This window comes from Dreissena polymorpha, chromosome 12, assembly GCF_020536995.1.
Source record: "Dreissena polymorpha isolate Duluth1 chromosome 12, UMN_Dpol_1.0, whole genome shotgun sequence".
NCBI classification, from domain to species: Eukaryota; Metazoa; Mollusca; class Bivalvia; order Myida; family Dreissenidae; genus Dreissena; species Dreissena polymorpha.
The window spans coordinates 15,970,090-15,983,161 of record NC_068366.1 but is presented as its reverse complement, the minus strand read 5'-3'; the positions used below and the strand labels follow the sequence as shown (position 1 = coordinate 15,983,161).

The window sequence follows — 13,072 nt, the reverse complement described above, 5'->3', positions numbered from 1 at the left end:
AAACAGCGTAGACCCAGATGAGACGCCGCATGATACGGCATCTCATCAGGGTCTGTGCTGTTTGCTTAAAGGAATTTCCGTAAGAAATATTCTAAATATACTAGACATCCCTAATTTTGGAAATAAATTGATCCAATTTAGAAGGATGGGAGAGTCCACTAGGCAAAAAACTTATTTATAGTGGCAAAAGAGATCATTTGAGCGCTTTTTCGTCATCTGTATTGTACGATTTCGTCTTCAGGCTTTGCGTTTTTCGTGTTTTATAGTTTTGCCTGTGTGCCTCAACATATAGCTAGCCAAGATATACATAGCACACTTGACCATTCACACTAAACGTTAGCCGCTTATCATCCTGTCACTTTCATTTGAATATGTTTTATGATAATGACGTCACTTATGAGATAACGCATGTAAAGTTAACGACGTCGAGTCTATGGCAACCATTGACGTCAGGAACAGTCTTCGGTTGATGAAACTGACGCCGTATGACGCCCCACATTTAAACTCATTTTATCCTTTAAAAAAACTTCCAATAAAGTCAGGAATTATCGAAACTTTAACGCTTCTTTGTCGTAAACGTTAACGTAAGGCAACTAACAAAATGGGGAACGCCATGGCGAGCAGACTGCATCAGCAGACGTACCATCCTGGGATGGACAAGGAGTAAGAGAACACTTGTATTTGGACGTGCTCTGTGAAAAAAGTGGTTAAATGCATGTGCGTAAAGTGTCGTCCCAGATTAGCCTGTGCAGTCTGCACAGGCTAATCAGGGACGACACTTTCCGGCTTAACTTGATTTTTGCTAGGAAGAGACTTTCTTAAAACGAAAAATATCATATTAGCGGAAAGTGTCGTCCCTGAATAGCCTGTGCGGACTGCACAGGCTAATCTGGGACTACACTTTACGCACATGCATTAAACATCATTTTCACAGAGCACGGCCCATTTGTTTTCATTTCGTGTTCGATCGGTATAATAATATTAATTAAGTCACTCAAAACAAACTGCAGCAAGTTGTTCGTGAAATGTACAGGTAGATACGCCATGTTTGTTATTGTCTCTAATAGATTTGATGTCTGTGTCAAAGCCGAATGTTTTTTTTTCAGGTCCCTTAAGAAGATAATGCAAGCAATCAGTTTTTGCAAAGATTCAATAACGTGTGATACAAAGAAGTATCACGTGGTATTATAGCATCAATTATGAATTAAATATTTGACAGAAACGACTTCATCAACTTGTTTTATAATAGGTTTTGATTGGTTGATATATATATGCCCCGTTAAACTCGTTCACAGATGAAGTGAAATCTAAACCAGGGCTTCACCAACTGGCGTGACCTTCACTTTAGGTCTAACTTAACAAAACTGTCCCTTCTTGCAGCTGTAATGTATCATTTATGTATGCATATTTATTTAACTGTATACGAATATGCAACAGAGGACATGATGTAAACGGACATTAAATGCATGTCTTCAGAGAGTATCTAATTGTAAAACGTGAAATTCGAGTTGCTTCAGCAACAGATAATTCTTATTCTAACCACGAAGGCGTTAAGTCAAGGCAAGTGGGAAGTTGCCAAATAGTTTGACATTTGACAAGACCATACTATAAACACAAATACAAATGAGCCTCGCTCTGAGAAAAGGGGGTTACATGCATGTACGTTAAGTGTCGACCCAGATTAGCCTGTGCAGTCCGCACCGGCTAATCAGAAACAACACTTTCAGACTAAACTGGATTTTTGATAAGAAGAGACTTTTTTAAACGAAAAATATCATAAAAGCGGAAAGTGTCGTTGAAAATACGCTGCTCAGTTTAAAACTTGAATTTAATAGTGAAACCAAATATATCGGTTTAGAATCCTTATAAGGATTTGTGTGCGTTTTTGTTTTCATTTTCAATCTTCCAACTAGTTTTATCATGATAGTTTGGAGTTAATACATTTAAAGCTATTGAAAATAATTACGAAACCCGCGAACCAGTCACTATCAACATTCAAAATTATGATTGTTCATTTAACAGGAAACGGACTTTTTACTTGCAAATGTATTTAGTACTTCAATTGAACTCCATTACACTAGAGCGATCAACCATGGACATTGTTACACTCGACTAAAAAGCTATAAATATAACACGTATCTTAACGCATTACCTCCCCTGACCACATCGTAACTGCGCTTTGATTCTTTCAGAGCTCACTTGAGTAAGCTACTAGAGATGGCAGAGGGAAGTTCAGGACGAAAAGACGAGGAAATTGATGTCCGCATTGGGCGACCCCGAACTAGGGGCCAGGATCTTATAAGGGACCCATATCACAACAAGGTACGTTTATATATTACAAATTTTGAGTTTTCATGAGTTTCGTAGTGATATTTTCAGTGTAGTTATTATAAACATATATGTAGTTTTTAAACGAAATATAGTGTATTGTATGATATAATGATTTTATAATAATTTTCACGTCATTCTTTAAGCCTGCACAAATACAGCCGTTTAAAGTTAACAACTGCATAAACGGACCGGCAAAACGTATACTTGACTTGTTAATATTATATTGAGTTTCTTTCCCGGTGCATGAGCCGATGAGATGTATTAAGTACTTGAACAGTTACTTTACATTAGTAAGTGTTCTAGATTCTGTACAGAGAACTTAACACATCCCGTATTCCACCACAACCGGATAATCCTACCACTGACCGGCCTTCATTCACAGCTTAGATTGTGTGTTATAAATGTTTGTTTGAGTAAACATGTTACCCTTTAAAACTTATAACAGGTGTATACGTATGATAATAGATGTAATATTTCAACTTTGACGTATTCGACAAACGTTAAAGCCTCACACAAGGAGCCGCATGGAAAATAAATAATCAATATTTTGACAAACGGTTAACAAATCAAGTTGTATGCATATGAGCATCGCTGTGTGTAAAGGGGGTTAAATGCATGTGCATGAAGTGTCGCCCTAGATTAGCCTGTGCAGTCCGCACAGGATAATTAGTGACGACACTTACCCTCTTAAATAGTTTTTTACTAGGAAGAGACTATCTTGAAACGAAAATATCATAAAATTGGAAAGTATCGTCCCTGATTAGACTGTGCGGACTGCGCAGGCAAATCTGGGACGACACTTTACGCACATGCATTACCCCGCCCCCTTTTTCACAGAGCGAGGAGTATTTGTTTTTGAGCATGTGCGTAATGCATGTGCGTAAAGTGTCGTTCCAGATAAGACTGTGCAATTCGCACAGGCAAATCAGGGACGACACTTTCCGCTTTTATGACATTTTTCGTTTAAATGAAGTATATTCTTAGCAAAAATCAAATGTAGGCCGAAAGTGTCGTCCCTGATGAGCCTGTGCGGACTGCACAGGCTTATCTGGAACGACTCTTTACGCACATGCATTATGCCAAGTTTCCTCAAAACACGACTCAAATGATACGAGCCTCGCGTGTAAAATGTGGCTTAATGCGTGTACCTGAAGTGGCGTCCATAAGTAGCCTGTGCAGTCCTTCCGGTCAAATCAGTGACGACACATCCCGCATATAATTATGGCATTTTGCGTTTAAAGGAAGATCCTTGTTAGCGAAAATCAAGTTAATTCGGGAAGCGTCGTCTCTTTTAAGTCTGTGCAGACTGTACAGAAAAACGAGAAAAATCGAGGATTGAATGACAACGTTTGCTTTTGTATGTAGAAAACAGCGGCAAAACAGTAACCACGTACGATGATAGTCCAGAATAATTAATGTTTGGCTCATAAACCGAATGTAACGGTGTTCGAGCTTTGGTATTTATTCCTTTTATACGAGCTTTGGTATTTATTCCTTTTATGCCCCCCTCCCCCCCCCCCCCCCACCAACACCTACAGAAGCCGGAGGGCATGAAGGATTAGTCCGTCTTTTCTTCCGTTCGAACGAGGCTGACCGAACTGACTCGTTTCGTATAACATCGATAATGCTTCCCTATTTGCTATTTAAATGGATAATGTCTTTATACACAGTCAATGCGCCAACATCAACTTTCCTCATTTTGCGAATCTTATGTTGACATAAGTTTGAAGTCGTTCTAAAAGTACGCTTGTAAACTGAATGAAATAGGATCTTCCACGTTTACAACAGTTACTTTACAACAGTTACACCACATTTCACATGAAAAGGTTCATTACCTAGTTTTTATGCCCCCGGTAGGGTGGCATATACCAGTTGAACTGTCCGTCAGTCAGTATGTCAGTTTGTCCGTCCGTCCGAAAAAACTTTAACATTGGCCATAACTTTTTAAATATTGAAGATAGCACCTTGATATTTGGCATGCATGTGTATCTCATGGAGCTGCAGGTGGTAAAATTTCAAGGTTTACATCATCCTTCAAGTTCTAGGGTCGAAAAAACAAAGTCAAGGGAAGTAATAAGCTTTAAATGACATTGTTATCTGACCTGCCCACGTATATATTTTTGTTAAATAAATCAAAGCGGCGCAGTAGGCGGCATTGTGTTTCTGACAAACATATTGTGGAAAAAGATCAAGGTCAAGGTCATCCTTCAAGGTCTAAGGTCAAAACTACAAATCAAAAGGAAGTAATAAGCTTTAAAGGGAGATAATTATTCAATATTGAACAAAGCAACTTGATATTTGGCATGCATGTGTATCTCATGGAGCTGAAAATTGAATGGTAGATCTACAGTCACGGTAGTGGCTTTTAATTATTTGCTACTGAAATTAGACAGTGGCTTTTAATTATTTGCTACTAAAAATAGAGATTTGTTAGAGACAATTATTTTCAAGGGAAGTAATTGATACAATTATAAATATCATATTACATATTTCCTTACCAATAATTTAACTTCTTTTCACAGTTACTGTACATATCTACTATTTGGATTATTTATACTCTAAATGATTTTTCAAAGTTTTTTTTTAAATGATATAATTATAATTTCTTTAATGTTCATGACATACTTGTGGATTTATGTCCATAAATACATGATCAACTCTGGCTATGACCTCTTTTATACAATTGAAAAAAAGATCTCTTTTAAACCACATGCCTTGGTTGTCAGTGATGTCTGACATGGTCATAATTGACTGTGAGACCCTCTCCCCACCCCACTGGTTGGATTGGGCAAAATTTAAGTGAATTAATAACCTTTAAACGGAGATGATTTCTATACGTGCCAAATGATAAATAGAAATTTTATTTCAATGCGGCGCAGAAGGGGGCATTGTGTTTCTGACAAACACATCTCTTGTTAAGAAGTTAAGTTAATACAATAAAGGTGCCTTTAAATGCTATTGATAAATGTAAACATTGGATATAAAAAGCTCCAGTAAAAAAATCAAGAATACAATTTAAAAAAGAAAAAGAAAAAAGTAATCCTCAACAGTGCTCGAACCACTGACCCCTGGAGTCTTGGAAAAAATGTCTACCATTTAGACCATTCGACCATCCCTACAAAGGTTGATGTATTGTTTAATTTTTTATAAGTAATCATCGTAGTTTCACAAAATATAATGACTACAACAGAACTCTCAAATTATTAAATCGTTTTGCGTTGCGACGCTTTATAATTTTCAATAATTTTTAATATTAAAGTTTTACAATAGTAACGGTTGTACTGAGAAATATAAATGGCCATACATTTAGTCATTCCAGTTTTTGATGTTATTAATATTTCAAAGAGAAGCGTCATTGAATCTTAGCCATAAAGCATTATATCTATTTAATGGTGTACAGTCCTATACTTGTTGGACTACGCTATCGTATTTTAGTAACTGAAAACAAACTGTTTAGATACAGGACGTTCATATCTAAGAATTGTACAGTTCGTATATATATTTGAAGTCGTTATTTGCATGTCCGTGCGAATTTGTGAACGCTATGGTTTAATAAAATTGTTGAAAATTTGGAACGAGATTTGCGTTAGTCAATCGTCAAGTTGTGATCACGGAACGCAACAAAATAATGACTACAACAGAACTCTCAAATTATTCAATCGTTTCTCGTTGCGACGCTTTATAATTTTCAGATTTTTAAATCGTCAAAAGATGCATAATTATAATGGATATTTTAGAGAATGGTAAATGTTCAGTATTACTCTTTCCTCACAAATATTATAACTAAAACGAAAATTTGCGAATCTGAAACTTTTTTTAATTTTTTCAATTTACCATAACGTGAAAAGGCCTCTATAAAGCCACAACTGTGGACTGTCGTTTACACCTTTTTTTACTTTTCCGATGGTTTCTCGAAAAGTTCACGAATGTCATAATCAGAATTAGCATCAATATTAAGTCTTGGTTATATACGAAACGACATCACCATATGATAACCAACAAATTAAGTAACATCATCACCATCGTTCATCATTATCATTTTGTCATGAACATCATCAATATCATCATCATCATCATCATCATCATCATCATCATCATCATCATCATCATCATCATCATCATCATCGCCATCATCATCATCATCATCATCATCATCATCATCATCATCATCACCAGTGGCTTAAATGGAGACTTATTCGTTATCAAAGTCGTTGTTGTTCATACTCGTTGCCAAATATATAATCTCATTCATAGATTTTGATACACGGTTTACAATCAGTTGTGTTTAATGTCTGTTCGTTTGATGTTCGTTTTCAGCTACTTTTAATATATTCTTTTCACATGTTTAATGCGCTTAAAATGTGTTAAAAAAAGCTAAACACCAGAAAAGATGTAAAGAATACAAAGTATGAACAAGTTTCTTTTGAAAGCTACAGAATGACAGATTCTTATCTCATGTTATACATGTTATAGACGTTGTTGCTTAGGTCAAAATGAAAATGCCATAGGTTTCCACGTATTACGATTCCTCGTTTAAAAAAGAATATGAACTCTTCCGATTTTTAATTAAGGATACTTTCAGTTTTTGTTAATTAACAGATTTTCAGCTTATATTTTTGAATGTTATAAACATCATCGCAAACTTAATAGTAAACTGTTGATAACTAATTTTGTGAATATGATCTAATTTGATCTAAAAAAAAAAAAAGAACACAACAACAACAAACAAAAAACAACAACCGACAAACAACAAAACGGTCAGCACAAAATATATGGTATTTTGGTAAATTGGATACAAACAACTTTATATCGAACGTTTATTAAATTAACCAACACTCTGACTATTATCTGAGCAAAACGCTAAGATTCAATCGACGTTATATACATTAGATATTGAAACAAGCGAACTACGGCACAAGAAAAATCGATAATTAGTCGTGAATAATTTGTAAATATGTGTACTTAATGAAATGGCTCTTTGTTAGCGATTTAGATTGAAACATTGGACAATATATGAATACTTTTTCAAGTGCGCATTCACTGGGTGAAATAGTGTCCCACATTATGTTGTGTGATAGATGGTAGGGAGATTGTTTTCCTTCCATTTGTTGTGCCATAAAGTGTAAATAGCAATTACGTCAGGGGCAATATTGTGAATGCAATATGTTTGCAGTTCGCTATTTATTGGTTAAGTAGCAAGGAAGCTTTACATTGTATTTCGGGGTGTCTTTCATTCGGCACTCCACCTACGGCGTCAATATTTACGTTCATTTTTACTTTTCTGACCCGTCATTCTTGGCATGTATGTAAGTGGGGGTTTTTGTATCCATATTCATTGAATTATTTGACCAAAACAAAGACGTTTCCTGGAAGGCTTCTTGGAGCAAATATCCTTATATTAATATTTTAACGATTAACGTAGAAATAGATAATCAACATTTTCAAAAACAAAATCGGGAAAATATTTCTCGTTCGTTCGCGAAAAAAGTTGTTGATGATGTTTGTCCTGCAAGATTACCAAAAATGAAACGTAACATAAAATACTGTTCTATCAATAGAAGTAATAGGTGTATATATACGCAGAAACATCTCACATTAAATATGAAACTCCTTTAACTATTAACCAGATTCCTCGTGATACTATCATTAGTTCAATTACCCATAAATTTAAGTAATGAGGCAACAATAACGTAAAGCGAGAAATGCAAATGATTCATTAATTCCATATTAGATGAAAATAAACGATACATGGTTAACCAGTTCAATTTTTGTACATAATTATGTACATTATTCGTGTAATGCGAAGAGCTTATTGACTTTATTATCACCTTTGATGGTCTTGAAACTGAGCTAAATACCACCGACATATTCAATCACTGGATTGTTTGGCCACACTCTAGGAAAACGGGGTTTAATGCATGTGCGTTGAGTGTCGTCCCAGATAAACCCGTTCCTTCCGCACTGGCTGATCAGGGATGAAACTTTCTACTTTTATTGATTTTTTCTTTTAAAGGAATTCTCTTTTAAAGGCAAATGTTGTGCCTGATTAGCCTGTGCGGACTGCTTAGGCTAATCTGAGACGACACTCGACGCACATGCATTACATCGACCTTTTCACAGATTTTGGCACGTATTTAAGTTTGTCATTAAATGCTTTATATTGATAATGTAAACATTAAATCTAAAAGCTCCAGTAAAAAAAACATGTATAAAATTAAAAAATAAAAATAAATAACCATTAACAGGGCTCGAACCACTGACCCCTGGGGTAAAAGTCTAACGCTTAGACCACTCGGCAATCCGTGCTCATAAAATGAGAGGTGTATTTTATACTTTATATAAGCAACCCTCGTAGAACCACAAAATATAACAACAACAACAGAACTCTTCAAATTATGCAATCGTTTCGCGTTGCAACGCTTTATAATTTTCAGGTTTCTAAATCGTCAAAAGATGCATAGCATGGATATTTTGATGCATGGTAAATGTTCAGTATTACTGTTTCCTCACAAATAACATAACTACAACGAAGATTTGCGAATCTGAAACATTGTTTGTTTAATTTTGTAAATTTACCAAAACGTGATAAGGCCCCTTTAAGCCCATTTATTTCCAGAGCGCGAGTTGATATCTAAAGTTCTCATGCGCCTCTCCGGTACTGTTTTTCATGGTTGGGATTGCTGTCTCAATAATCCTTCAGATCTAGAAGGAATTTTAGTGTGTGACTGTTCTTCTCAATAATCCTTCAGATCTAGAAGGAATTTTAGTGTGTGACTGTTCTTACTGTCTCAATAATCCTTCAGATCTAGAAGGAATTTTAGTGTGTGACTGTTCTTATTCATTTCGATTGTGTGCATTTTTGTTCATAATTTTACGGTTTTATTTACTGTTTGTAGTAAAACAAGTAAATTGATAATAGTAAAACACTTGAATCCACTTAAATTTACAGCAGTCATGTTGTTTGTTATTTGATTGAATTTGATCTCGAAGCTCGTTTTTTTATCAGACACATTTCTGCCCGGAGTTTCGTGAATATCCGGCCATATTCGAGAAATATCGCGACTAGCTCTTAATCACTTAATTGAAACCAAATGTCAATGACTCGTGCAATCAAGGATACCTAATGATAAGTGTCCTTAAAAGCGTAGATTAAATCGCGATTAAAGTATTTTTAAAACTGATTATGTTATTAGTTCAGACGACCTGACGTGCATTTTTTCCGCTCGTTGATATAAAACGCATATTTTATAACGCAAATAAATACGCCTATCCCGTTGTTGCCCGGATAGAGTACCATGGCGTGAGGTTACTAGTTTTAATCGGCGTTCATTGAGCATATTTAGCTCTGAAAATCGTGAGTCATTATGAAGTTTCATCTTATGCTATTAATAACAAGAATTTACTTTATGTTTTAATTTCTTTATCTTCGGAACATGTGTGTATTCTACATAATTAATTAATGAATTATAACACATGTAAGACGTACGTTTGTTTGATATATAAATTACCGCTGCGTCGTATGTAACCGAATGAAACTTTAAGTACATGTTCATAGAATTATGTAGCATCACATCGTTCATGTATAACTTCTTAATAATTTGACCATTAGTTTCGTTTGCCTGTTTAGATATAATTCACTTGTAAATTCCAATACGGAATAAAAAATAACCCCAAGTAATACATTTATTTTGTTACACGCATATTATATGAAATGGACTTACTTGTAAACCACACTTAACGAGTGTTCTAAAATTGTATCATTGGTGTTTAAGAATCTATGAATGGGAAAAGGGGGCTTAATACATGTGAGTAAAGTGTCGTCCCAGATTAGCCTGTGCCGACCTCATAGTGTAGTCGTTTCCGCGGTAATAAGTTCTGCACTTTCTTTTTGTCTTGTAAGAACAAGAACACATACTTGTTATCATAAGCGGACCATGGCAGGAGTCTTGTTTAAATATGGGCCGTGCTCTGTGAAAAGGGGGTTTCATGCATGAGCGTAAAGTGTCGTCCCAGATAAGCCTGTGCAGCCCGCATGGGCTAATCAGGTGTCACGTAATGATATATAGGATCTGGCACGAGTTGTCATATCATACCATATTTTATTAAACGAGTTCAAGAACTTTGTTAGTAAACGAGCCTTTGGCGAGCTTACTAACGAATTTCCTGGACGAGTTTAATAAAATATAGTATGATATAACAACAAGTGTCAGATCTATTTTATCACATGCTTTTAAATGAGCAAATTAAATAAATATTTACGCAAACATAATGATGAATCCAGAATGTTATTTACATTTCGTGACGTCATTTGACGTTGCAACGTAATTTCAGCAAAATACCAAAATGCGATTGGTCAATAAACGAAAACTAAGCCAATGAACACGCTTAAAATGTTGTATTACACATGTGTAATATATACGGAATATTACGCTAGTCAATTGTTCCAAGAGTTTGTATTCAGTCGAGTGGCTTGTGTGATGACGTATCACACGAGAGGCGGAGCCTCGAGTGTGATGCGAAATAACACAAGCCACGAGACTGAATACAAACTCTTGGAACAATTGACTAGCGTAATATTCCTTTTATTATACACACAACTAACGAACACAGTTAACAATTGTATTTTTGCTTTAGCAAAACTGACAAAACAATGACTTCAACAGTACGCCATAGTTTATTTAAGACGCGTATGAATACAGTTTATGTAAATTACCGTGTAAACATTTGAACCGGGAAAACACAGGATTCCGACACGCTTACCTTAATGACATCAAATCCAATATTTATAACAACTAAGTTGATAACTTTGATTCGATGTTTATAACATAAGCGTTGAAACGATATGCACTTCCACTTCTATTCTTCCATGTCTCTATCGAAACTTATTTTAAACCACACTATCTTATTATTGTATTCCAATCGAAATTTATATTGATGCATGATAAACACACACTCTGAAAAACGTTCTGCATTCGTTCGTTTAAAATAAATAGTTTACTGTTAAAAAACACCACGTCCGACTGTCCTTAAATTCCAGAGAGTTTAAATAAAACTATTGTATTTCGTCACAGAAATGTCGTCACACGATGTACTACGTAATATATTGCGTAATATGGGGGGTTTCCTATTTTCGGTGCGCGTTATGTGACGTCATTAAATAGATCGAAGAAAGTAGTCCGGCTAGTATGGTAATACGGAATTGGAAACAGCAAGAAGCGTAATACGGGATTTTTTATTTCAACGATTGATACAACCTGTATTTTGTTAAAAGCATTATACAGGTATATAATAAAAAAATATGTAATGGTTGTATTACATGGGAAAGAGGGAATAGCATGTGATAAAAGAAGTTACGTTAAGTAGGACAGTATCAAATAACCAAATGTAAAAGTAAGCAGAACAGTATCCATTGGAAATGTATACATCAGAACAAGACCTTAATCAACAAACCGTCAAGGTTGCATAAATAAGCATCTCATTTATTGATAACATGTTTAAACCATCTGTTAAAGCCAATGAAACATTCAGTCATTAACAGCAAGTGACGACACTTTACTTTTAATAATATATATAAATGACTGGGAAATCGATATAGGTTGTGTAGATAAGTGTTGACTTCCAACTTGAAGATAAGATTTTTTATGTAATAAGATATTATACATATGGTGTTGATCCCAAAGTATTATATTTAGTAGAAACGTAGGTTTTTGTCCTTTTGGAATATAACAGAGAACAATGTTGTATGTACAAAAATGAGTCAAGCCCGAGTTAAAGTAGCATTTACATCAGATTCATTTTAATTGTGAATCCCATATATTAATAATTTGTTTTCAATATTTTACTTTCTCAAAAGTTACTGAATGTATCTTATTAATTAGAATATTTTGAGGACTTTTCAATTAGCAGAATAAAATATCAATAAATACCTCATCGGAATTGTGTATAAATTGTCATCCCATCGGACACAGGGACGATACTTTCCGCATAAACTAGATTTTTACTTAGAAGAGACTTTCTTGAAACAAAAAATATCATAACATCGGAAAGTGTCGTCCCTGATTAGCCTGTGTGGACTGCAAAGGTTAATCAGGGACAACACATTACGCATTAAACCCCATTTTCACAGAGCACGGCCCATATACATTACATTTTCATTCAATTAATCATTGTAATGACAAGAACTATTCGAATTTGACAACATGTTTCATGAAAGTGAAATCTGGGATTGGGATTTCATACGTTTGACGACGAAAATCGAAATAAGTAAAGGCTTATTTCTCACTAGGTAGTTGAAACTGTCACTAACAATAGAAAACCCATTCGACTCTGATTGATTTCAAGAATTAAAGAGGGAAAGTGATTCACGCAATAAAGAAGTCCTGCGTTGAGGTTAATCAGACTTTGTCCCTTTTTAAAAAATGGATTTGTTTCAAGAACGACATAGGTGAAGTTAAGTGAATTTATAAGATTGTGTTCCATTGTTTTCTAGGGCATTGTTTCGCGTAAAAACAACGACAACTTCTGTGTTTAAGTGAATTAATCAGATTGTGTCCATTTGTTTTGTTTTTCGTGGGATTTGTTTTTCTCTGAAAGAACGACAACTCTTGGGTCTGATTGTGTCCATTTGTTTTGCTGGGCATATGTTTACGATGAAAGAGTCTTCTCAACTCATGAGTCTTTATAAATAAATAAGACTTGTGTCACTTTGTATTATATGGGCGGAGGTTGTTTTGCGGTGATA

At 35.0% G+C, this 13,072-nt stretch overlaps 1 protein-coding gene across 2 annotated transcripts in view; it reads left to right on the top strand.

The window, feature by feature from the left end:
• The first annotated feature begins 439 nt into the window (after positions 1 to 439).
• The window catches only part of LOC127852183 (NADP-dependent malic enzyme-like), a 72,687-nt gene continuing 60,054 nt past the window's right edge, over positions 440 to 13,072 (top strand). Inside the window, exons 1-2 of one of the 2 annotated variants that reach the window (XM_052386058.1) lie at positions 440 to 663; positions 2,193 to 2,322. In XM_052386058.1, the coding sequence (XP_052242018.1) occupies positions 602 to 663; positions 2,193 to 2,322 (192 nt within the window). In that variant the 5' untranslated portion in view covers positions 440 to 601. The remainder of the gene's footprint in view (positions 664 to 2,192; positions 2,323 to 13,072) is intronic. The other variant, XM_052386057.1, reaches the window with a different exon arrangement.